This window comes from Drosophila persimilis, unplaced genomic scaffold (assembly GCF_003286085.1).
Source record: "Drosophila persimilis strain 14011-0111.01,24,50 unplaced genomic scaffold, DperRS2 tig00000000-arrow-pilon, whole genome shotgun sequence".
In the NCBI taxonomy this organism is placed as follows: Eukaryota; Metazoa; Arthropoda; class Insecta; order Diptera; family Drosophilidae; genus Drosophila; species Drosophila persimilis.
This window is the reverse complement of record NW_020825288.1, coordinates 3643017-3668520: the sequence shown is the minus strand read 5'-3', so window position 1 is coordinate 3668520 and position 25504 is coordinate 3643017. Positions and strand designations below refer to the sequence as shown.

At 46.1% G+C, this 25504-nt stretch overlaps 1 protein-coding gene across 3 annotated transcripts; it reads left to right on the top strand.

Moving 5' to 3' along the window:
* Positions 1–1245: 1245 nt before the first annotated feature.
* LOC6594765 (octopamine receptor beta-1R) lies at positions 1246–23537 on the top strand. 3 transcript variants are annotated; one of them, XM_026992313.1, is made up of 8 exons: positions 1246–1332; positions 15264–15930; positions 18710–18907; positions 18970–19141; positions 20373–20509; positions 20592–20774; positions 20840–20993; positions 22947–23537. In XM_026992313.1, exons 2-8 carry the CDS (start codon positions 15455–15457, stop codon positions 23202–23204), a joined length of 1578 nt encoding a protein of 525 aa, XP_026848114.1. In that variant the 5' UTR covers positions 1246–1332; positions 15264–15454; the 3' UTR covers positions 23205–23537. The 3 variants fall into 3 exon arrangements, with proteins under 3 accessions (XP_026848114.1, XP_026848124.1, XP_026848119.1); XM_026992323.1 differs by lacking the exon at positions 22947–23537 and adding an exon at positions 21153–21562; XM_026992318.1 differs by lacking the exon at positions 22947–23537 and adding an exon at positions 21091–21562.
* Positions 23538–25504: the final 1967 nt, after the last annotated feature.

The following is a 25504-nucleotide window of genomic DNA, read 5'->3' as shown; positions in this document are numbered from 1 at the left end:
TACAAAAGTTACTCTCAGTGAAAGTTCTGACGTATTGTTCGTTATGGCAGGACTTAACTTGATCCCCGCCGTAAGGGCACCAATTGATCCATTATGCACACACCGTCTCATCCCCGACGAATCGTAATACCCCCAAGCATGAAGCGTATGTAATAAAACAAGTAAGCAAGAATGGAAAAGAGGAAAGAGGAGCTGTGGCAACCGAGTCCACAACCAAGATGTTTACGACGCTGCTTGCGGGGCATGCAACAGTGGCAGAGGCCCCGGCAACCTCATGAATGTCGACGGCGTCGCCTACGCCACAGATAAAAGCGTCCAAGAAAACTTTCGCCCCCCCACCCCCAAAAGGAACCCCTAAACACCCGACAGAAGCAACAGTAAGCTAAGGCGACAGACAGACGCACACATGCACGGACCTGTCTAACTGAACCTAAGCCTCCTCCAGGTTATGTGAGTGTATTAAAAGTACATAAAAAAAAGGAACAGAACAGAGGGAAGAACATTTAAAATGAAAGAATGGGAATGGGCATGATTATGGGGTGGTGGCAAGTGAGCAGTGGGTCGTCGCACAGATACACAAATAAACAAATTAATAAAAGGCAAATAATGAAACACAACAGAAACACGAGTCATAAATTAAATAGAAACAGCGAAAATTACTTACCCCAAAGGCCCCAACCAGCGGGTGCCTTAAACAGCAGCAGGAGCAGCAAATCAAAAAAAAAAAATGTCCTGTCCTCCTCCGTTGCTGCTGTCAATTTTTCGTAGCATACACACAGGCGCGAGCGTCAAAAAACTTTACTAAAAGAAATGAATGAAGGATGAAGATGGCTGTGCCATGGAATGGTATGGTTGTGGGATGTACGTGGTAGTAGCTAGTGGGTGCCAGCACGAATAATCTGCTAGCGATTTATTTGTTGCTGTCGCCGGCAACAGAATCGGAGTCGCACTCGGAGCCGGAGTGGAAGCCACTCCACCCCCTTCCCGACTGCTATTTTGGTTACTTCTTTTCCATATTTCTATTTCTGCTTACTTTCAAGTAATGCCGATGCCGATGCCCATGCCGATGGCCATGCCGATGTCGATGCCGATGCCCATGCCGAGCAGCTGCCGTTGTCGGCAACGTATCACACAACAACCATCGGTGGCATCATGGTCGGGAGTCGGTGCTCGGCTGTGGCCCGCAGTCGTGCGTTGTCCTTTGCTCCTGTCGGTTGTGTCCGCGCTCCGGAGCCTGGCTGGGGCCTCTCGACATTCTCCGAATCTCCGAATCATTCTGGCAACGGGCCGTGCACACACCTGTGCGCTATCACCCTCCACCGGAGAGTTAACGTAAGCAAATTTGCACGTAAATTGCGCTAAATTATCTGCAGCACAACAAAAATTTGCCTGGCGCGGATTTCATCGCGTGTGCCTGTGTGCCTGTGCCTCCATCCATCCAGCCATCCCTTCCAGAGGGTACTCCTCCTTCCCTAACCCCCCGGCCCTGTGTGTGTTTGGAGTAAAGTAAAGTAGAGTACACGAGGAAAAGCAGGAAAAACACGAAATAACCGCTAAGTGTTTTACAACTCGAAGGCGTTAAGTTGGCCATCCCGGGACCAAGTCTCTCCGGAGCCCAAACAACAACAAGTACAACAAATTCGAGTACGATGACGGCAAACAAGAATCTGTGTAAGCAGTTTTTGCCTGAGGGCCTTAAATGCCCGACAGGGCTCTAGTTTGTCAACACTTTTTTGCCTAAGTATAAGTACTATCTCTTGTGTATTTTCATGGCTCGTTTATTGAATTTAAAGCAACTGTGAACTATTCTTGATAATAGTGAAAGTTATCTTGGAAATGAAGACTAAGATGGCTAAAGCACAAAAGAGAGAAACAACTTTCATTTATGGCTCATAAAAAGTTTCATTTGTGAAGAAATTTAACGAACTATTCGACCTTTCTGTTGGAAAACAGTTTAAAATTATAGCGAAATTTATGACTTTGCTTAATTGACTATTTTGTGATGATATTTCAAAGTCCAGCTTAAAAGAAAATGTAAAATTTTTAACCTTAACTTGGGGAAATTTTCCTTCTGCCATCTGCCCGACATTCGCTTTAAGAACATCCCACAGGATTTGCTGAGTTAGGCTCTTGAGGTCTCCGTATGGGATTAGGCCCGCGGCAGTTCAGCGAACTCCCACCACCTCAAGGTCCTGGCCACTTGTCAGCAGGTGGCATTACTCCATGGCTGGCCACATTTTATGGTTTGTCAGCATTTACATGTCGTCTGTCCCCTGATACGTTTTTTCACCCCGGCTCCTGCTGGGGCTCTGAGTGTATTGTGTGTGTGTCCAAAGGCCGCGACATTTGTGTTGTTCTACTGTTGGCTACGCATAAATTTTAATAGTTTTCCTATGCCCTGGCTGACAGTCTGTCTGCAACTATACCACTCCACTCTGTTGTGGCATCGACTGTCTATAAATAAGGTCCAGCCTAGGCTTATCCTTGCCTTGAGCTGTTCAAAATGGAATTATAAATATTTCACGTACCAAAATATAGACATGACCGACTGAAAAGGTTTTCCCACACACACGAGTAGATCTCAGGTCTTTCCCCCACACCCACCCCCACACCCCCATCCGCACCCACTCTGGCTCCTACTTCGACACCCACTCTGCGTCCCCCACAATGTCTCTGCCACTTTCTCTGCCGCTCCTCCCACACACGTGGAAGTGGAAGTAGAAGGAAGGAAGGTGGGTTATTTATTCGCGCATCAGGCACTCGTGGGCCTGTTTAATCATAACGAAATGTGGCTCACCTGAGGGGTGGCGTTGGCGGTGGCGGTGGCGCTGGCTGGGGGAAGGTGGAGCGTGTGTTGTGGGGTCTGAGTTCTGGTTTGGATTTCCATTAGCGCATTTCATTTTAATTAAACTGGCAACTGTCACGTAGCCGGGTCCGTAGCACATCGATTTGTTAGGCATTAGCCCAGTAATTTGCCTGCCTTCACCCTATACCACTCCCCCTCTGTCCCTCCATTTCTGTGTAAACCACAAACTTTCCCTGTCCTTGTCTGCCTTTTTTTTCTGATTTGGTCTTACGAAACTATGAACAAGAAGTTGATAAAGTAAACTTTTCCAAAAAGTTCAAAAGTTTTCCGGCAAATTGCGGTCGGCCAGAGGAAATGCTCTGCCACACAAGATGATGGCAACTTTCGGGGAGTGCAAGTGGAATTTGTGGCCACAATTTCAATATTAATTTCAGCTGGACCGCCTCCTTCCTCCCACTCCTCCTCCTCTAGGGCTTATTCCGCCCACCTGGGCAGGTGGATAAACATCGACATCGAATTTTAGAAAAATAACTTCCAGCCCCAGACCGGTTATCGCTTAACAATGTGTAAACTCTCTAAACGAATTATTTTCAATAATATTTTATAGTAGTCCCGCGGGCAGAGATTGTTCGAATAGTTTGAGCAAAACTTTCGGGGTTTTCCCCCAATACATATGTACATACGTGTGTATGTTTGGGCGCATTGTATACACGCACAGACTATAAGGAGCCGCCTCGATGACTCTCAATTAAACGTATTTTAAGCGTTATGTGCTCCACCACCAAAGTACTGGAAAAGTTTTTGTGGGGGCGAGTGCCTTCACTTGGGAACCGGTAGCCGGGAGCCGGGGGATATTCCCCAAAAACTTTTTCAATCGATGCCACAAAAGCAGCGCCAGGCAATTAATGCCACAAACGGGGAAAAAAGAAGCAGCAGCAACAAAAGGGCATGGAGTTATTCGACAATGGGATACCTGGTACTCAGAGGTGCCAAAGGGTTCCTACAAGGGTTCCTCTATTAACAGGATCAGTGTCCGCAGATTGTATCGATATATTGGATAATGGTTGAGGCCATAGGATTCTTTTCACACTTATCTGATTGCAAAGATCGCCGACAAATACACCCTCGCACTCTTCTGGCAATGGGTGTACAAAAGTGAGAACAAAACTGCGAGTGGAAATTGGCGTGTTTGTCTGCGTTCGTTGTTGTTGTTGGTCGTGTTCTTGTTGCGCCTCCGGCATGGGATCAGGGGCCATCATAGGAAGGATTGGGGGCATCGTCTGCTTTTGAAGTAGTTCATTAAGTGATTGTTTGATTGATGGTGCCCCGAATGAGTTGTCTGCATCTCCATCTTCATTTGATTTGATTTTCATTGCTCAGGACCGCAGTTGCCCTCTGGCTTCATTTGTTTGGTTTTTAATTGGCCAGAACAACGGGGCTAAATAAGCGGCTAACGGCGCTGAGAGGAGGCTGATAATAGTACGGTTCTGGGCAATATTCGACCTTGCATGGACTTGCAGTAGAATGGATGAATGGAGTGGGGGGAGGCAAATTCAGGCACCTCCTTGCTTTTGTTTTGATTGATGACCTGGCTAGAAATAATATTTGAGTGTGCGCTTGTTAAGCTTATGCTCTATATATATACTATAATGGTCCTTTGTCTGGCAGTTGATTGAACGGTATTTCAATTAGGGGAAATTGGCATCGTTTGCGGCCAGAAATATGTTCGACAGGTCGATGGAATAACCGCCCAAATGCGACTCTTTTAACAGTTCACAATTAAATATTACTTCCTCCCACATAATCCAATCAAATTTTGAGTGAAATGGAATGCAATTAATAATTGAAATTAGTCAAATATTGATGGACAATTGGTGGTATTTATTTCTATTTGAATATTAACTTCGATAAAGGCTTTTGTTGGTTAAATATTTGGACAAAAACATTCCATTTACACACCAATTAGCCATTGTTCAGTCATTTATAGCATTTGCAAATTCAATTAGATACATGATTAGAGAGACACGAAGCGGAATTTCAGAGGAATGTCTCTATCTATTCGGCAACCATCGAAAATCATGCCACATTACGTATACGCCACGCACGCCAGTGACTCTGCACAGCGGCAATGTATGCCCAGCTAACTAGCTGCCAGCAAATAGACACAGACATAATCGTACACGGTCGTAGGGAGGGAGCTACAGAAGGACAGAGATAGAGGACAAAGGATTCGAGGCCATTGTATGGATGAGTGCTGAGGGAAAGGAAATCACCCATTCATAAACACATCTGTCTCCCCCTTTGCTCATCTGTCATCTGGAGTTTGGTTAGTCAAACGTTTGGTTACATTTCGCTAGCTAAAAATACAACTGGCAGGCAGGCAGGACTCTGCTGTGTCTCTGTCTCTGTGTATCCATAAGATACACACTGCGGAGCAGTGGATGGGGGTCCAGGTTGGTTGGCACTGCCACTGCGCTCATCTAATTATAGCTTCATTACGGCGCTGCCTGATGGCGGACCCCGGTCGAAGGACAAACGCTGTCCAAGTAGGCCATGTGCCACCTATGGGGCTTCGGCCTAGACATATTATTATCCAGCCAGTTGGGTAGCTTTCCCAGCTCCCAATGCGTCTGACGATGCCTCACTGCCAACAGAATCATCATCATCGTCTGCATTACCGGGGGGCGATAATAATGAAGAAAACAGCGCGAAATTGCAGCCATTAGTTGGCCCCAAAAAGCCATTGAAGAGGCCCAAGAGTGTTTACCACTTGGGCGCTGACATTTTTCTGGAAAAACTGACACCACCCCGCCACCCTCCACACATGGGCGGCACAGCATAGAGACCCAGTGATTTGATTGTATTTGATTTGCCTTCACTTCTCGTGTGATTTTTCGATTCTTTTCTCTTGTTTTCGGGGCTCGTGTTGACGCTGATTGAATACAAATACAAATACAAACAAATGGTGCTCACCTGCATGTAAATAAAAGCTTTAATACATCAACAAATAATGGCATGTCTAACAGTCCTTGCCACCTTGCCACCCATCCAGCCACTCCCCATAGCCCACACTCACGTTGTGCCCGCACATCCGTTTCCGTTTCCCTTTTTTTTTTTGGTTCTGTTCAATGTTGGGACCAAATTCGATTTTCAACATTTTACACTTTGATTTTCGGGGCTGTTTTGTTGTTTTTATATGCCGATGTCCTTGTCATTATGTGATTTTGTATTTTGCAACAATAGAATTTACGTGGGGCAGGGAGGGAGGTAGATCCTTAGCCCCACCTTGCGCAAGGCTCTGGCCTGTCGCCTTGAAAATTCCCCGTAGAGCATTTGACTTTAATGGCGTTCGGGATTCAGAGTGTATTGACATGTTATGATGCGTGGCCAAGAACACACACACACACACTCAGGCGTTTTATATCTGTATATATATCCATATACTTTCTCGTATATAGCTTTATATCTGCTGCGTGCGTTGCCTGCCAACACACACACTGTCCCGTACCGTGCCGTGCCGTGCCGTGCTGTTCCTTTGTCTTCCCTCAGGAACCAGAGCCAAAGCACAAACCATTGCCGGACCCCGATTCGATCTCTGTTTTACTTCGAACCCCCCGCTGCAATATACCCCTCATATATTAATTCAATCACTTTCGCTGCATGCCCCGTTTTATGGACAGTTGCCGGTCCATTCTGCTTCTGACCTTATTATATTCGGCTGGAGCACATTTATGAGTTTCAGTTTCGGTTTTTGGTTTCAAAGATGAAACTTTAAATTTCCTTCCTGGCGTTGGGGTTGGCTCAAGGAAATGGCCCACAAATCGTAAACGAGACAAAGGACAGGCGTCAAGACCGTCGGGATGCCGGGATGCCGGGATGTATCTATATCTATATCTCATCCCTGCTGTAGCGGCATTAGATGCTGCTTCTGGCTGTTGTTGTCTTGTCTGTATTGTTTCTTGTCAGCTTGAATTTTTCGTGATTTTTCATGTGCACACTGCCGCGCCGCTGTCTCTCTGTCTGTCTGTCCGTCGAAAGAAAAGCAGAGCTGAGCGTTGTTTCTGTTTTTCTTTCAGTTTTCCCACTCAATATCCTTGCCCCAAGCAATCTACTCTCTCTAGGAGGGATATGCTAGGGATAAACTATGGTTATGGAAGTGGTTTGGTTCGAGGGGAATGTGAATGGGGATGACCTTTGCTGACAATCGGTTTCCATTTCGAAATCGCATTATATATGCTGCATCAATAAAAGTTAAATTGTCCTCCGTCTCTCCGCAAACTGCGCGACTGTGAGAGCATCAATATGGGATTTCATATTTGTCTGTTTAATATTTCAGCTTGGCCGTGAAAGGGATATGGGGCATATCCCACACAAAAAAGGACGAACTCTCTCCCCGATGCGATTTGGGTGGCCCAAATAAAAACGAAATTAGACTGTGTGGCAGCAGCATCGGGCTGATTGAATTCCGAATCGAGTTGGCATTGTGCAGAAGTTGAACAATGATTCACTGCACTCGACTGCTGCGGTACTGCTTCGCAGATAATAAATCATCAATTGAAAACCATTTGCCAACTATTTTTAGCTAAAAACTTTTGGTGTGAATTGAATAATTTATGGTTTTCCGTTTCTGTTTTCCTTGAAAAAGTCATGCAATTACATTTAACTACAATCATTTGCTCTATTTCGGATCATATTTCAATATGTATTGTACTCCTGCACTCCCCACTACTTTTTGGTTTATTAAAAGTATATTTATGGCCAAAGTGCGTGGCTAGACCTTTGGACACGTTCCACTTGAAACTGTCTGGCAGACGTAGAGCTGGATGGCGGGTATCCCCTTATACAGGCACACATACGAGTATCCCCCGCAGACAGGAGGTCTATGACTTCTCCTCAGCCTCCTGTCTGATATTTAATAAATGAAATGAGAGCAGCGAAAGAGAAAGTTTAGACATGTAAGTGATTTGCTGGCTCTTTAAATTAAATCTCAACTTTTGGCCAACTTTTCCATTGAAATGCCATCAAGTTTGATGTGAATTCCTGGAAGAACTCTCAAAATCAAATTCAATCTGTGAAAAGTGTGTAATTGCGGGCTAATGGGTCGGGAAAGTTGGCCCGAAAAAGACATCACCCGATCCCAATCCCAAACCCAATCAAATGTGTTTCTGTTGGTGTGTGTCTGTGCGGGGGGTGGGGTAAATAAAATAGGTAGAAAATTGCTGGAATATTAGCCAGGAAAATGCCATAAAAATGTGCTCGCATTTATACAGTCGACTTTGCTGGGGCGTCCCATAAAAAGCCAGGGACTCGAGAGCAGAACAAAGCCAGTACCAAGTCGATTCACTTGCGTGCCCTTACACATCGAAGCGTGGCATTCTGGCTCGCTTTTTTTGGGGGCCAGTCCCCTTAAGAGACAAAGGCTGTGGGACACACACAGATACAACATACCGATACATGCATGGGTATAAATGCAAATGGCAATTGACTTTCATTGCGGATGTCGGGTGGCTCGTACTCGTAGAATGTACTAGGGCGGTCCTTGGAGGGTGAGCCCAGCAGGCACAATGTCAAATTCAATCGCCAACGAAGGTCGTGCACTTGGCAGGAAAAGGCCAAAGCCAAAGCCAGTGGCAGAAGCAGAAGCAAAAGCAGTGGCAAAGGCACAGAGCCATCGACATTTACTATCGACTTAGGTGAGTGACTCGACTCCGATTCCGATGCCGTCTCCAAAACGGAGACGCCTGGCTGTGCCATGTACGTGATTCAATGCTAATTGTTGGGGCATTGCAGCAGCCACCTCTTGGGCCAAGTTTCCATTTCTACCTTTCCATTTCCTGTTCGACAATTTTGCGCTTCGTTTGTCAATGTCCTCGTAGTCGTCGTCGTTGGGCGGAACTTTTGAGTTGTCGTCGACTTCTTGGGGCCATACAATTAATTAACGCTAATGAAGGTGCCTGCCTCCTCCGCCAACTGTTTGTCTGGCAAAGTTCTTGTTTGTGTTGACTGCCAACAGGCGAGGGCGCCGACAGGGTAGTATCTAATCGCTCAAGGTCCTGGTAGCCGTGTGGCTGCAGGTTGCTCAGCTCGCAGCCAGCTTGCTGCAGTTGCAGTTGCAGCGGATAACAGACAAAAACCAAAGCCAGGCACTTGTGCCAAGAGCAGGCTGCCTCGCCGCCCATCTTTCCACTCCTGGGCGCCCCCACATGCTCGCTGAAACAATCAGCACAAAAAGTAACAACAATTGTGCAAAATACTTTCCTGTGTTTTTAGTTTTCCATTTCCATTTTTCTACTTTTCGCCCTGCCATCGCCAGAGAAACGAGAGTCCCACCCACTTCCCCTGTGATTGGGATACCCTATACTGTTTGATTCCAAGGGTATTTGTGCTTTCGAGGTTTTAATGCTGGCAACGAATAGATAGAAGGGATATAATAATTATTGGAACAGATCACTGCCTACCGGGAATGAAAAACTGATCTATCTGGATGCAAATTGTATGCAAATTGTATGCAAATTGTATGAAGATTGTATCATTATATCATCCCAGGGAATCAACTGTGCCTTGTTGCCTCACATAGATGTAATTCTGATCATAATACATTCAGCTTTTGCTGGAGGAACAATGGATCTGCAAGGGTATCTGAATATTTGTCCCACGAAGAAAGCCTTTCTTTCCTGTATTTGTTGTGAGTGTGGTGTCCTTGATAAGGATGCTTCTTTTCTATTGTTAGCTTGGCATTTCACAAAATGTTCTCAACGTGCAGCAGCGCTCTCTCTATCTGCCCGGCTCTCTCCTCTTGCCATAAAGCCAGCGGCTTTTGAAGTATGTTTGTATGTGGCATGACTGCACGTGCTCCTACTGCCTGCCACCCATCTCTTCCTCTCTCCCCCACTCTCTGTCTTTGTGGTGCTTTCTTCTCATCTCTCTCGCACTGGCAAATAATTTGAAATGCAAAATCATGCGGAAGGCAGCCACAAGGCGGCAGTGCGGCAGACGCATGAGAGGAGCGCCAGCCACCTGCTCGCCTCTGCCACCGCTGCCGCCGCCATCTGGGTGGTCCAGTGGGTGTCCTGGTGGGTCCTAAGCACACTCCAACATGCACAGACATGCATGAAAACATACGTACAGCCAGCCACAAGTTAGACCCGATACGAGTACCAGTGCACCCGTGCATGCCAAAAGAGTACATAGTACACTCTTCGCAGTAGCTGGACGGCCAGTCGTGCGTAGTTCTTACAACCTGCTACCCTGTAGCTATGCACGCATAGGGGTATATATACAATACACAAAATAACGCACTTCTCCAAAGGAAAACTGGTCTCCCTTATTCCACAGAGAGCAGCACCCTGTATTTCAATTAAAGCGTACGGGACACGTTTCAGTCGTTATATTTTTGTGTCTGTCATTCCAAAACCTCTCATCACGAGAGTCAGCAGGAAAGCGATGTGATGTAAATTTATTTTAATACAGCCTGGTGCGTGTGTAAATTTGGTCAACCCAACGACAGAGCCCCGCCAGAGTCCCATCCCTACGTCACTGGTAAGAAGAGGACCCAGGGCATGTGGGCAAACAATTTTCACACTTTTTGGCTTTAACCCAGGAGTACAGTACATAACCGTAACCGTAACCGTGTAAATGTTATAAACAACCCGCCGGAAGCAGGGTCACATGCATCATGGATCGCAATGGGGAGCTCGAGTCCTGCTTCTCGCTGTTCGGTGTTCGGTGCTCGGTCCGTGTTCACATATGCTCAAATATTCAACAGTTACGAGTACGAGTCTGATTCTGACTATGAGTATGAGCGATGGATGGAAGAGCCCCGAGATCTACTGCCATGGCATGCAGTTACAATGCAAATGGCAAACTGCAGACACACACAGAATCCATATAGCATAGAGTTTTTCCTGGGAGATGGCTGTGTGTGTGTGTATGTGGGAGGGTGCGGATAGCAGCGTCAGCAGAAGCGGCTGCGGCTGCCGCTGCGGCAGGCATCGAAATTAATTAAAAATTGCATAACCGCCACTTTATGGAAAGGCAGAGGCTGGCAGGGCTGTAGTGTGTGCTCCTGCCCCCGCCCCTGCCCCTTTGCCGAGGCGCTTCTTAATGTCTGACCCAATTTCCGCTAGACAAGAATGCAATCTAATTAGCGGAGGGAGTCCTGGTAAGCAGATAAAATTACTGCAAATTTAAGAAATTTATTTGCCATACGATATGGCCACTCTATGGATACCACCTCTCTCTCTCCCCCCGCTGGATGTTTGCAAAGTCCCTGACTTTACCGTACTACTGTGGTTATTGATAAATATACATAATATGTTGCAAAAGTCTATTGAAAAATATGTTAGGCCTGGATTTGTGGCGACTTTTAGTCTATAATTAATATGTACATTTATTAATGTGCGGTTATTGGATTCTCATAATTGTATATCATTGACATTTGGCATTCATGCATATTTGAAATTGTAATTCCTATTTTCCGCCTGCAGGCGAGGAGGAGGAGGACTCGGAGGCGGCCTGAAATTGGACGAAAATTTGGCTCAAATTATGCAGTTCATTATTCAGACAGGCAGGGCTCGGAACCGGCAATGCCACAGGAACCGCAGCAGCAGCAACAGCAGCAACAGCAGCGGCAGCTGACCAAGAGCTGGAGCAGCTGTCAACGCTGCTGTCTGCTGTCAAGCCTCAAAAATGCCAACCTGAAAAATGCCAACTAAAATGCTCATCTATTTTCGGCCAAAAACTTGTCCGTCTGTGTGTCTGTGGGAGGGTGCGGGGGTATTCCTATCTGTGTGTGTCTGTGTGTGTGTAATGTAAGCCAAATTTACAAAAGAATGCTGCTAGAGAATGAGTAGCGCGTATTTGAGGCCAGAAGCAATGCAAATAGAGCTCCTAATACTGCAATTTAAAATGTAAATGCGAACAAGGCCAAAAGACCAGACCGCTGATGGCCAGCATATGAATATGTATCTGTGTGTGTGTGTGGGTGTGTGTGTGAGGATAAGGAAGGCAAGAAGGCACTGGCAAGATGGCTAGATGAATAATTGAACTTTCACTTCCGCCCCGGCAGCCTGATTGCCTGATAGCCTCCAAAGCCCCCACAGAACGTATACCCATGTGGGTGGTCGTGTTGGGTGGTGTATGGCGGGTACCTCTTTTCGCTTTACGCTTTTCATTTTTCTTATTTTTCTTTCATTTTTGTTGAGTTTCCTTTGTTGTTTGATTTGGCAAATGGTCGAAACATAAGCGAAACAAAGTTAACTCTGGTTTTCCCCTCGGTGATCCCCCAGACGCGTCGGGAGAGGAGAGGAGAGGCGACCTTGTTTCTTTGCTGCGGCTGACCGCTGTCAATTTATCTTTGCATATTTCCAGGCGTCCAATTAGTTTCGTCTCGCTGCCATTCGATTCGACTCGATTCGTTTTCCCATTTCCGCCTTCCGTTTGGTTCCCCCCCTTCGATACACCCGTTCCCCTCGTCCGATTTGTTCGGCGGTTGACAACAGTTTCAGACCCGATTTCATTCCCTTCGATCGGCCTTTGTTCCGGGGGGCTTTGTCTTAAGGCTTTTAGCACTCAATTAAATCGCTTTGCGGAGGGTCGTGTATTTATGAGTTTGCTTCCTTTGTCCTGTCTTATGGGTAATGCTTCCAATGATAAATGACTTCATCTCCATTGGGTCACTCCATTAGGACAAAGTGCGTATGCTTAAGTGGCGTTTTCGGGCCGCAAATCGATTAGCGGAAAGGATGAAAGGCAGAAAAAAACCCCTTGTCTTCTTGTATAAATTAAAAATTAATTAAATCCCAAGAAAAGCGGGTACCAACTGCCATTCGAAAAGTAATTAAAGCTGACCATCAATCTGTGGGCGAGACAAAACCCATGCCAAAGCCTAAGCCAAACCCAAACCCAAACCCAATCCCAAGCCCGAATCCAAATCCAAGCCAAACATAAACCGCAGAACAGCAAGAAAAAATTCGACAAATTCTAAATGTATTTGTACGGCTTTGTGTGGGATTTTTGGAGAGAGCAAACACCATCGCTTGTGCGCTCAGCTGTAAGCAAACAGGCCAAATTCAAATAAGCAAAGAATAAGTTAGAATAAATAACTAACAAGCCAAAGTCTCGCCGGAACTCCTATCCCATACAATGGGTCGCACAACTCGCAAAGGAGATGATTCACAGCCAGACACAATGGGTGTAGAATTTCGACCCATGGAAACCACACAATTGGGATTATATCGTAGTCGTCGAGAGGGAATCACTAGACTAATGCATACATTTCTTTTGATCATTGATGCATTTAAAGTTGGTCTCATATTACATCACTTATGAATAAGATGATACCTTGAGGAGGCCGCTTGTCCGCTCCTTCAGCTTCAGCTTAGCCCTGAATTTAAACACATAAAACCATTTTTATCGTATGCCCAGCATTTGCATCCACTGTACGCTCGGCTAACTTCGAAAGGTCGAACGAATGAATGAATCCCAAAGGTAAACAGGCGCTGCCAAATCCCAGATACTTTCACAAATAAAAGTCGCTCGAGGAAAAGGTAAAGATGCGGGCAAGATCTGGGTGGATGCTCGCTGCAAAAAGGAAAAACATTATAAAGAAATATCAGATAATATGGAGTGCGGGGAAGCACACCACACCTGCTGCATATGATGTATTGTGCCACGGTTTTTCCTTCCAACAACCTCTGCTCTTCACTCAGACAAAGGCTGGATCCAGAAAACTGGGCCCTTGGTGGGCCTGGGCTGGGCTGGGCTCTCGGGCTGGGCCTGTGTTTCCGCTCTGGGGTTGGGGCCCTGGCGAGGCTGTTGTCGCTGTCTTGCTTTCGCTTGCTGTTATTTTTATGACGTATTGACAATGCGTTTGACAAAAGCACTTGGCTCCTAAGAGGAGGAGCCAGAGGAGACTCGAGGGAAAGTGGAAAAGCGCGACTGCCAGGCTTTCAATTTGTTGTTCTGTATTGATTTAAAGTTCACTTCAGTCGCGGTCGCTTTGTGACTGAGTGTCATACACACAGTGCCGGGCAGAAACCACATAAAACTCATTTCCCCGAAGGTACACAGAGAGAAACAGAGGTGGTCCATCTCCCGAGAGACCTCCCCCCGCCCCACACATACATATGTATGGCACACATGGAAGACACAAATAAATAGAACTCCCTTCCCTGTTTGGCTGCTGAACTTTACTTAGTTTGTCTAACATGGGAATTACATGAGCTGAATCCCCCAAATGTTTGCCTACTTTCATCCACATGTATACCCCTCGGCTCTCAAGTATTTGCCAAAAATTCGTGTGGCAGGAGGCGGAGGCTGGCATCGATTACGCGGCAAGCAAATTGCAAAATAAATGTACATAATTTGAAAATTGACATTTGCTAATGATAAGCCTCTGCCGCTGATGATAAAATATAGCCACGACGACGACCAGCTCCAGGAGAGAGAGAGAGAGACATCGAGCAGCAGGCACGAATGGTAGCAGCAGCTGCTTCCGTCATACCAACGGAAGGAAGTCAATTTTAGGCCCAAAAGTGAGAGGCAATTCTCCCCTCACGGCTCTCCGGCATGGTAGCTGTTTATGGTAAATTAAACCAATTGAGTGGGATTACGTCTAAGACACTACTCCACCTCCACCTCCACAGTCACAGCCACAGCCGCACCACCCCTGGGCACTTGGAAGTGTTTTCTGTGTGGGTTTCAATTTCATTGTCTGCCCGGCTTTGTATTCGCAGAGCCTGCGGCTAACGAAATTTATATACCCATGGAATGCCATCAAAGGCGCAAGGTGTTTATGGGCTTAACTCCGACTCTGACTCTGCCACTGACTATGGGGGTCTGCTCTAGTCTGCCTGGGTCTGGGTGTGTGCCGCCTGCCTCTGAGATTTGCATGTTCTACAAATTGTTCCATGCCACTGAAGCTGCTCCTTTGGGTAGATGAGAGGGGGGCCAGCCCTGCGCTGCCTGTTCTTTCTGAATGGCTGATAGAAGACAAATAGCCAGCACGTTGCGGTTCATTTAACTGCCACAACAAATGCCAAATTGATGCAAATGTAAATGGAAATCGAATTCAGAACGCGACACTGGAATTCCAAAACAGGAATCAAATGTTGAGTGAAGCCTTAAAGAAGTGCCCATACTCTATCATGATGAATGGTATCGGAGCTAAAGCAGATCCTATAAATTATAGAATTTCTCTTCCTATTCCCATCCCGTGAAACCATGGGTTGTGCCCGAGAAAATCAATAAATTCCAATGCCCTCTTAACCGCAATAATGTATAAAAGAGCGTATTATACTTGTTTTATTTAAGTATCATTACTAATATCTATTCAGAATAAAACTCACTCACCCATTCATCACCATTGAGAGAATGGCTCGAGACTCGAGTTGCTCTTTTCAGGGCAAAGGCATTACAGAAATATGACTAAATCAATCATTTATCTTTTCAATTGCAGGACTTGGCAAACGATTGGCCATAATAGCATTCATTGAATCCGAAAGAGCAAATGTCGGGCCTCATGTCGTTCCCATTTAAAGGCCACAGCTGCATTGGCTTTTGCCACTGAACACTAGCACTTACTCGTATTCGTACTCGTACTCGTACTCGTACTCGTACATATGTACTATACGGATTGTGGTGTCTACTATGACGCTCTTACAAAGACTTACATCCACGGCAGCCAGCACGGCCAGGACAATTCTCGAGGGGAGCTTTAGCAGCAGCAGCAGTAACGCCATCAGTAGGACAAAGGAGTCACAGTTCCAGTTGCAGTTAGAGCCATTCACCGTACCGATGCCATTGCTGGAGGCTTCGGCATCACATGCCCGATATTTGAATTTCATTGCCGACGGTCTCGTGGACGACGGTGCTGGGAGTGCAGGAAGCGGCGGCAGCGGCAGCAGCATCAGCATCAGCAGCAGCTCGGTCACCATCGAAGACGTTGTGTCTGGCCGAGGACAGGACATCAATGCCAGTGCCGCCGCTGCCGACGACGATGCCGAGGGCAGCACACATCTGACATTCGTCTTCGTCAAGTGTTTCATTATTGGTTTCATCATACTGGCCGCCATCCTGGGCAACATGCTGGTGATTGTGTCCGTTATGCGCCACCGGAAATTGCGGTGAGTCCTTTCACTGCTGTTGTCCTCTGTCCGCATTGTGGTTGTGTGTGTGTGTGCTTGTATGCAAGTACATATGTCTGACCGACCGCTTGCTTGTCGCCTTCTCATTAATTTATTGCCCGAGTATCAAGTGGTCCATGTTAATCGACTGGGTTTCAATTTCATTAAATTCTCTTCGATTGCTTTCGAGTAAATATATATATTTTATTTCGTGAGAGCTTTATTCAAGTGACAAGTTCTGAATGATGAATTTATTGTAAGCGTATTTCCTTTCCTTCAGTTCTGTCTTGATTCTTTCACTTCTGTTGTTGTTGAATTGTGCGGACTACCCGATGTGACATTGTCAGATATAGTTGTCAAGGACATGGCCTCTGGCCTTGGCTCGTATTTCGCACCTTCCTGCCGAGTGCTGCTTCGCTTGCGATGTTGACCGCGATGGGGTTCGCCTCGTTTTGGTGTGGCCATTAATTTGTCATCATTTATCATATTTTTCCAACCATTTTTGCGTGTCAGGCGAACAGAACTCGTCTTGTACTCGTACATTGGATTTTGCGAGGCGATGGATGGGGCGTGGCTGGTTGATTCCTTTGCCCAGCGACAGAGTCAAATACCTAGATACGGATACGGGCGTAATTACATTAGAAATGTTAATAAACAGCGAGCATAAAAATATGGCTGCCTACTTAAGGGGACGCCATTGCCATTGCTATTGCCATTTACTTTATGTGCGGCCATATAATTTGTCAAATTTATGAATTGAGCGCCGCCTCCACATGAGATATGCCTGTGGGGGGTCGCTTTTCCAGGTGGTGCGCCTTGGGCTTCGTCATTCTGTACGTGTTTTAGCCGCAAATTCATAAGCCCAACATCGCTGGCATTTAAACAACCAAACATAAAACACTCAGACAATAAGTATGGGCTGGCCAGAGGAGGAGGAAAAGGGGCTTCGAGGCGACAATGCTGTAACCTAACCCCCGGTACGTTCAATGTCAAGGCAGAAGACTATTAAAGCAGCCTCAAGAAAACGTTGCCATTGCCATTGCCTTTGCCTTTGCCTCTTGGCAATGCCTTGGCGACATGGCACACACACCTGACATTTGTGTGTGTCTCTCTCTATGAGGCTGAGACCGAGACCAAGACCGAGACAGAGGCTCATTTAGCCTGCCAGGGACAGGCAATTTGGGACCTGACCCTGACTGCGTCTACGAGTATTTCATGTTGCCATTTTTATCTCGACGGTTTGTGGGTCTTCCTTTCCTTCACCTTCGTCCTCGCCCTCGCCCTCGCTTTCGCTTTCGTCTTCATCTTTTTGCTCCTCCATTATTGTGCTCATTGTCATGTGCGTTTTCCGCACCATTTTCACCTTTTATGCCTCGGTACACAGTTTAAATCATCACGGCAAATTAGACTTAATTACGAAACAACATGTATTCCCACTTAGGCCTCCTCCATCTTCTACGCACATGGCCTCGCATGGGGATAGACATATCCCATGAGAGATGGACAGTTACACGATAAACCTCCATTATAAACCGAACAGGATTCCCTGACATTCAGCAATCAATAAATAAAGTGACAAATTAAAGAGCAACTTCCTTCATGGCCACGCGGGCAAGGTCAGTTTCCTGTTTTCCTCCACTTCCTCTTTCTTTTCCTATTAGCTGCCATGCCACTGGCACTTCCATCGTCGGACGGCAGAAAAGCTGCCAACTCATAATTGTAATCAAACTTGACACCTATCAACCATCCTCAACCCAATCTCCTCCTTCTCCTCCTCCTCCTCCTCCTACTGTGTCTGTCCTCCTCTTGTATTGTACGTCCACCCACTATTTAATCGGCTTTCGAGCAACGCCTCAATAACATTTTCATTCTCCCTTTGATGCGGCTGTTGTGCGCTTTGTATAGGACTTTGCGGTGGTTAAAGCTCGCCCTCAACCGGTCGGTTGACTCCCTTTTGCGGCTCGGTACTCTTAATTAGGTTTGTGGGCGGCAGTTCAATGTCCCGGCGAAACGTACACTGTAGCTGAAGGAAGACGAGACCCATAGTTAGCCAGTCTAGATTTAGATATTGATAGACGATATAGGTCAAAGACAGTGTCAAGCAACGACTCGGCTTGAATTTCACTTCTGGCCTTGGTGTGAGTACGAATACACGAAAGTTCCCCCCCCCGTCATTCATATTAAATTATTTCAGTCGGGTTTTTCTTTAATTTCCTTCGTCAAAGATTCATTGGAAAAGTATGATTCACTCTTGGCTGTAAGTGGGTTGTGTGTGCTGGAAATCTGTTCGGACGGCCCTCGCCGATAAACGTATTTGCCATCCGCCATGTTGTGTATACGCCGCGTGCACATAATTGACTTAACGTTTTGCGGTGCCACGCAATGCTGCTGATTGTCGGTGGAAGTTGTGGCGGCGTTAAGCTAATTATTAATTAACCCATTAAACAATGAAATCCACTCTGAGAAGCGCCGCGCCAAGCCACATTCACTGGCGGTCACACGCGGCGAATGCGCAATGTGTGTGCCACGATGGTGCGGGTGTGGATGTGCGTCAAAGTTTTCAACTTTAGAGCCCCAAGTCTGAGGAGGCGATTAGCACTAAGAGCAGAGTGCCACTGAGAGCTGAAAGCTTAATGCTCAAATTCAATTTGAGAGCAGTTTGAGAGCAGTCTTCGAGAAGAGTGGCTTCCGTGTGTGTCCTTCCGCCTTTCGCCTTTCGCCTAGTCTCGTGCGTCTCTCCGTGTGGTCGTTGGTTTTACGCTTTCTTTCATTTTTGCAGCATCATTACCAACTACTTTGTGGTTTCACTGGCCGTGGCCGACATGCTGGTGGCCCTCTGTGCGATGACATTTAATGCCTCCGTTATGATATCGGGCAAATGGATGTTCGGCTCCATCATGTGCGACATGTGGAACAGCTTTGATGTCTACTTCTCCACGGCCAGCATAATGCACCTCTGCTGCATATCGGTGGACAGGTGAGTGATCCAGACTTTCGCACATTAAAAGGAATAGGAATCTAATTTAAGTTTCCATCCAGGTACTATGCCATTGTCCAGCCACTGGACTATCCGCTCATTATGACGCATCGGCGGGTCGGCTACATGCTCCTGATGGTCTGGCTGTCGCCGGCGCTGCTCTCCTTTCTGCCCATCTGCTCGGGCTGGTACACAACGAGCGAGAACTGGAAGTATCTCAAGTCGAATCCCCATGTGAGTAGAGCACTTTAAGAGGGGGCTGTAATGCATTTGATTGCAGTCTGCACACTGTAAATGGAAGAAGCCAATTAAGTAGGTGAATCAATGTGGGAAACCACTTTCTAAGTTCATTCAATTTGATATGGGTTACAGATTGGTTTGAAGTTCAATTTACCGTGCCCTTCCCTGCCGTGCCCTGCCCTACCCCGGACTGCTCTGTGCATTATTTATTCAATTTTCTAGCACATCAAACTAATAGAAAATTCTAATTCAGTTGATATACATTCAGTGTCTGTGTGCGGTATCGACTTTGCATGCATTTTGCATCACATCACACGAGCGTGTGCGCGCACAAACATCAAGATACACCCCATAGACAGATGCTAGCCCCGGGCCCTGTATCCGTCTCAACGGAAATTGATTTATGTTTCTGTGTGGCCGAAGCAGTTTTACGCCTTTCAGGCGCTCAGCCGACAGGTAGCATATTTATTACTCCATTTTATTGGTTTTATCCTACCTACCACTTGCTTCGACACTCGGCCCCGCCCAGTCCAAATATTTGCCAACTTCTGAGGGTGCCGATGCAGCCCAATCCCCAATGCTCCGTCAGCTACTCCTCCACTCCTCCTCCAGGTCTCATTGCGCAATAAAAATGCTGATGTAGAAATAAATGTACATAATTCTATTTGGGCTTTGCATTGGGTATGACTTTGGCACAGGCTGTGCATAATTTTCGCGTCCTGTTCCTGCCTGTTTCTGTCCGTTCTGTCTGTTCTGTGCCTCACCTGTCATGCCTCCTTCTCTGCCTGCCCGCCTGCCGAAGCTCCCCAATGAAAGGCCTTTGCATAAATTAGCATTCGAGTTGGGCTTTAATTAGTTTTACTTGTTTATGCTAATAACAAGAAGGCAGGAACATGGTGTCTGTCGGACGGGTGGAACTTCGTCCTTGCCATAAATCTGATTAGATGTCTTCTGGCTGGCCTTTTGTCCTTCCTGGCAGCGCCGTAATGCACGCTGTAATTGAGTTTTTATTGCCGCACTTGGCATTGCAATAATCGCATTACGCATACGCAACGTTGAGCAGCCGCAAGTTGCATTACATTCCATTACTGGATCGCGGGTGATGGGTGTGGTACCCGACCACGTCCACAGCCATTTTGATTTATTGACATTCGAAACGGGCTCTAATTGAGTTGCCTCTCTGACTTGCCCTTCTCTGCTCTGCTTTGCTCTACCAATTTGCCAGATATGCGAATTTAAAGTGAACAAGGCGTACGCCATTGTCAGTTCGTCGATGAGCTTCTGGATACCGGGAATCGTGATGCTGTCGATGTATTATCGCATTTACCAGGAGGCCGACCGGCAGGAGCGTCTCGTCTACAGGTAACCGAACATTGCCAACATTGGCCAAGTGGCCAATTCATTTGCCCAGCGGCAATTAACGCTAATTACTTGTGCGAGCCAGGTCCAAAGTGGCGGCCCTCCTCCTGGAGAAGCATCTGCAGATAAGCCAGATACCCAAGCCTCGGCCGAGCATTCAGGTGGAGCAATCGACCATAACGACGATGCGGAGGGAGCGAAAGGCGGCCCGCACTCTGGGCATCATAATGAGCGCGTTCCTCCTCTGCTGGCTGCCCTTCTTCCTATGGTGCGTACAGTACACTTGATACAGTTCCCAATCATCGTGTAATCTCTCCATTTTTCGCCGAACAGGTATATCGTCTCGTCCCTCTGCGATAGCTGCATTACTCCGCGTGTCGTGGTGGGCATCCTCTTTTGGATCGGCTACTTCAACTCGGCATTGAACCCCATTATCTATGCATACTTCAATCGCGATTTCAGGGCTGCCTTCAAGAAGACGCTCAAGGTGAGTACGGGTGCGTGGTGCGGATGGGGTTTGGGTTGGGCGTGGGGGCCATCTATTGAGTAATTTTTACCTGTTTCCGACATTGAGTTATATTCAGTTCAATTCCGCTATTGATTCGGCCCCACCATTACCACTGAATTCTCTGCACACCCGTCCTAGACTTAGTTAAGAGCTCCAGCGACTGCTGCAACGACCAAGGACGGGGACAGCCACACGGCCACGGCCACGAGAATGAGAATACGAATGCGAATGCGAGTGAGAAGTACAACAGCCACATCGAGAAGAGCCACCGCCATAGGGGCGCACATTTTGGTAGCTACGAGTACCTATTGTATCTCCTGCAGCCACATTGGCCCATAAGTAGTAAGCCAAGTAGCTCGACTTGGAAGCGTAGAAAGAGTAGCGTACTTATTAGATATTGTTATGGCTGCTTGAAAGAAAATCTCATCAAATTCTATTCCATTTTTGCCTGAAGAACAATCTCTGCACGTGCTCTGTCTGCCTCTTTGCCTGCTTTTGACTGCCTTTGACATACTCTCGCTCCTTCACATCGAAAGCCAGCTCCTGGCTCCGGGGTTCTGCCTGGAAACAGGATGTACTGCCTGGAGTCGGTCTAGCGCTTTAGCTCTCTAATCGCTCAACATCTTGCTTACCTTTCTCTCTATCTCTCTCTCTCTCTCTGTATTTCTTCCATGCACAGCTGGGGCTTTCTTTGCTGATTCGTTGCCTTATGCCCGACAAAAGCTAAACGCGCCCGAGTATGCAATAGAAAGCATAAAATGTAATATTTAAATTAAAAGCAAAAGCTCTTCTCCACTTGTATATGTATGAGTATGCACACTAACACACCAACACCCTCTCACACACTCACTTGCCCGCCACCAGCAGCCGCAACAACACCAACAACACCTTCCACACACACACAAAGATGTATGAAACACAAATATCTGATGATGAAATGTTATTTTTCCTGGCTCTTTTTTATTCCTTTCCTTTCGAAAAAATGTCCCCTTTTGTGCCACACTTTGACACAAACACACGCACATGCACCCACACAGTTACCCAAAGGGTCGCACACAAACACACACAGGACTATGGTCATGGGATCCCTTTTTTCTACGAATATCCGGTCTTTCACTTTGTTTAGCATTTTCATACCCTTCAAATTCTAAGGGCATTATGATTTGGTAATCATCGTTTTGGTTTCTACTGAGTATGTAGATTAATGTTTGTGATTCTTGATCATATTTAATGGTCGACTCGATATGGTCATGTCCGTCTGTATGTTTTATGTATATGATCAATGATCATCTATCCTTTTCCTGCACAGATCTATCTCAATCTGCAGACCTGCAACTCTCTTCTCACTTTCTGAAATTCGAACTAGTGCCAACCAAAACCAATTAGATCCACAGAAGAACCCATATAATACACTACAGTATCCATGACGGATCTGCGAGGGTATCAACTGTTTCGCCTCCCGAATGTTGTCTTTCATTTTGAGTTTAGCATTTTTTCTGTGTACTTTTGTTTGTCCTTTTTCGCCATTTTTGGGTTTTTCTTTTTTTTTTTTTGTGTAAAACCAAATTGTCACAGACATGTGCCGCCGCCACCACTCGCTCACAAAGTCTTCATCTATCCGCTTGCTCTCTGCCCCTGCCTCTGCCACCCCTGTCGACTGTCGCCCGCCTGCTCGTTCGTGCCTCTCGTCGTGTCCCGTCCCGTCCCGTCCCCAACGTCGTTTGCCTATGCTTAACCTTTAAGTACTGTTACTACATATACTCGTCCAAAGTAGTAAGCCACGTCTCTGTGGCAGCTCTATTAACTTATAACACATCTAATACACATACTATACCAGCGGACTATGCCCTGGCCAGAGTTCCAGGCACTGCTCCTTCACCAATCTCATTGCGGACTTGTGCGTATGTGTCTCTGTTTTTCTCTTCCCCATAGAGCTGCTGCTCCTATGCGTTCATCGATTGTCGCCCCAGCCACCGGAGGGGCGGCCGGGATCTGGACTTTGGCGGCCCCAGCAGGAGGGGGACCAACGGGGCCAGGGTCGGCTCGGGATCGGCCGAAATGCCCAACTGTATGAACTCAACGGCCTCCTCGGAGATACACATGGGTGTAATGCGAGCCCGCCAGTACGCCGTCAATGTGACACCCACCACGGATGCCCAGCAGCAGTTGCATCCTCTCTACACCAACTAGTCTCCCTGGGATGCTCCTCCGCCTCTGTGTGCTTAGTGTGTGTACATATATGATTGTGTAGTTGTCGATAGGTGCAAAGCTATTGCCAGATTAAAAAATTAATCACAAATTCCCACACTCACTGCATCGGCAGGAATTCACAGAATTTAAACAAAAGCTACAACAAGAACAAAACGACAATCCCACAGATAAAAAGTCAGCCTTCAAAGGGTGCAACAGCAAAAAATTCACAAGGAAATACAGATAGAAATATTTCGACATGAAAACGAGCAAGGAATTCCATAAAGCATTCAGTAAGCATTCAGTTGACATTTAGAGAAACACAAGTGAATATACGAGTATATGTAAAATATGATATTGTATGTTTGATATACGTATATTTAGAGCTAGTTGTTTACCTATAGAAAATATGAGGATGTGGAAAAGGAATGCAATTACAGTAAAAAACATAAAAAAAGAAAAGTGTAGGCAAATATTTGGTTAGAACTTGAATTTAGTTTGATATTTCTCAAAGAAATGATTTAGTTTTGAACTGTTTTGAACTCCTTTTCGTTATACATTCGAATGATCTTGTTCATAGAACTAAAACCAAAGAAACATACATACTATATAGATGAGTGTCATATGCTATATAACCACATACTATAATCATACAAATATGCATATATAGAGAGAGCCCTGAGCAAAACTAACATAATCATATCCATTGGGTCTATTAGCCACTCTACTCTGCTCTGTCGTTAGTACCTAGTAGCTGCCGGACTTCAAGTCTCTCACTAATGTTGTATGTAGTGCAAAGCCACATAAATAAGGAGTATACTCATATGAACTATAGCTACCTTTACCTCTACCTTTATCTTTACCTGCTGATGCAACTGTCGATACAAGATATGAGATACAAGGTATTGTATGTAGATGCAATTGACATTCATAGAACTGTTCTGTAGACCTCTCTAGCCCCCCATGCCAGCCGTTGTTCTGTTGCCTAGACAATCTTACTGAAAGCACACACAATACACTTATCGCTCATGCTGGGCCTGGTTTACTCTCGCTTTCGGCCACAACTGTAACTGCCACGCCCCTGGGCCACACTCCCACCCCAAATTTGTCATCGCCGTTCGCCGTCGCTCGTCGCCCCCATAAATCAAAGGCAGTTCAGCGGGGTTCAGCATAGAACAAACAAGAAATTGGCTGGAATTGTTTGTCTAAAATATTAAATCGTTCCAAATACGAATACAAGCAAACGCTCACTTTTTTCCTGCGATTCATAGTCATTATTTAAAGCGCCGGCTTAAGAGCTCACTGCTGTCGACAAATTGGCAACCGTCCGGCCCTCTCTTTCGGATTCGGAATGACTACGGGGTATATTATAGGTAGTATTTTCCTTTCCCTCCGTGTCTGCCCGTCTGCCGGTCCGCCCGTACGACAGTCTTGTCAATATTTGCTTTATTTAACTTTCGGCGCTTTTTGTTTAAACTGAAGAACGCCACGGCATAAGTTTGCCGTCAGCAACGCCGATAACATTCGAAATGTAGCCAAATATTGTTAGCTAAATTAATGTTAAATGAGCAAACGAAGGGGCGGGCAGGGATAGAACGACTGGGGGATACTCTCAGACAAAAGAGTTTTAATTATTTCATTGCCGCATTGCTACTGTTGTTGACTCACGTGCCTGATTGCGATGTCGTGTAAATGCCAGCCCGAAAGATTTCCAGGTGCATTGTCCTGAGAAAAGCATTGCATCCGTTGAGGAAATACAAAACATACGAGTATACTCGTACCTGATTGATTAAATATACAAAAAAGTGAGCCTAAAATAGGAAGCAATCTTAGGGTATCACCAGGTGTACGGCACACGTGTCGGGCAGTTGGTTAATCAACTGCTTCGAACGGCAAAAAGCGTCATAAACAATATGTAGCTATACGATTTAGTTGAACAGCAAATTGGCATGTCAACTGACGGTAGGAGGCATGTGACTTTTGGTTATAAATAAATAAATTAAACAAACGCTGGAGGAGAAAATTAAATAACTAAATGATGATAGCTGCTAGTCGACTCATTCCGTGATCCAGTCCCAGATAACTTTCGCACATCCCAAACGAAGAGATATGATATCTCATGTGGACCGTGCATGACTCTGCTCCAGCGCCTCTATCCTAACGTTACTGACTGATTCATTTCGTTTCTACATTTTATTGTACCTTTATGACAATGAGTGCGGCTATTTGAAATACAATTTACCTAGGCTTTGACCGTGTCTGTAATTGTATATATGTATGTATGTAGATCTGTGTGTGTA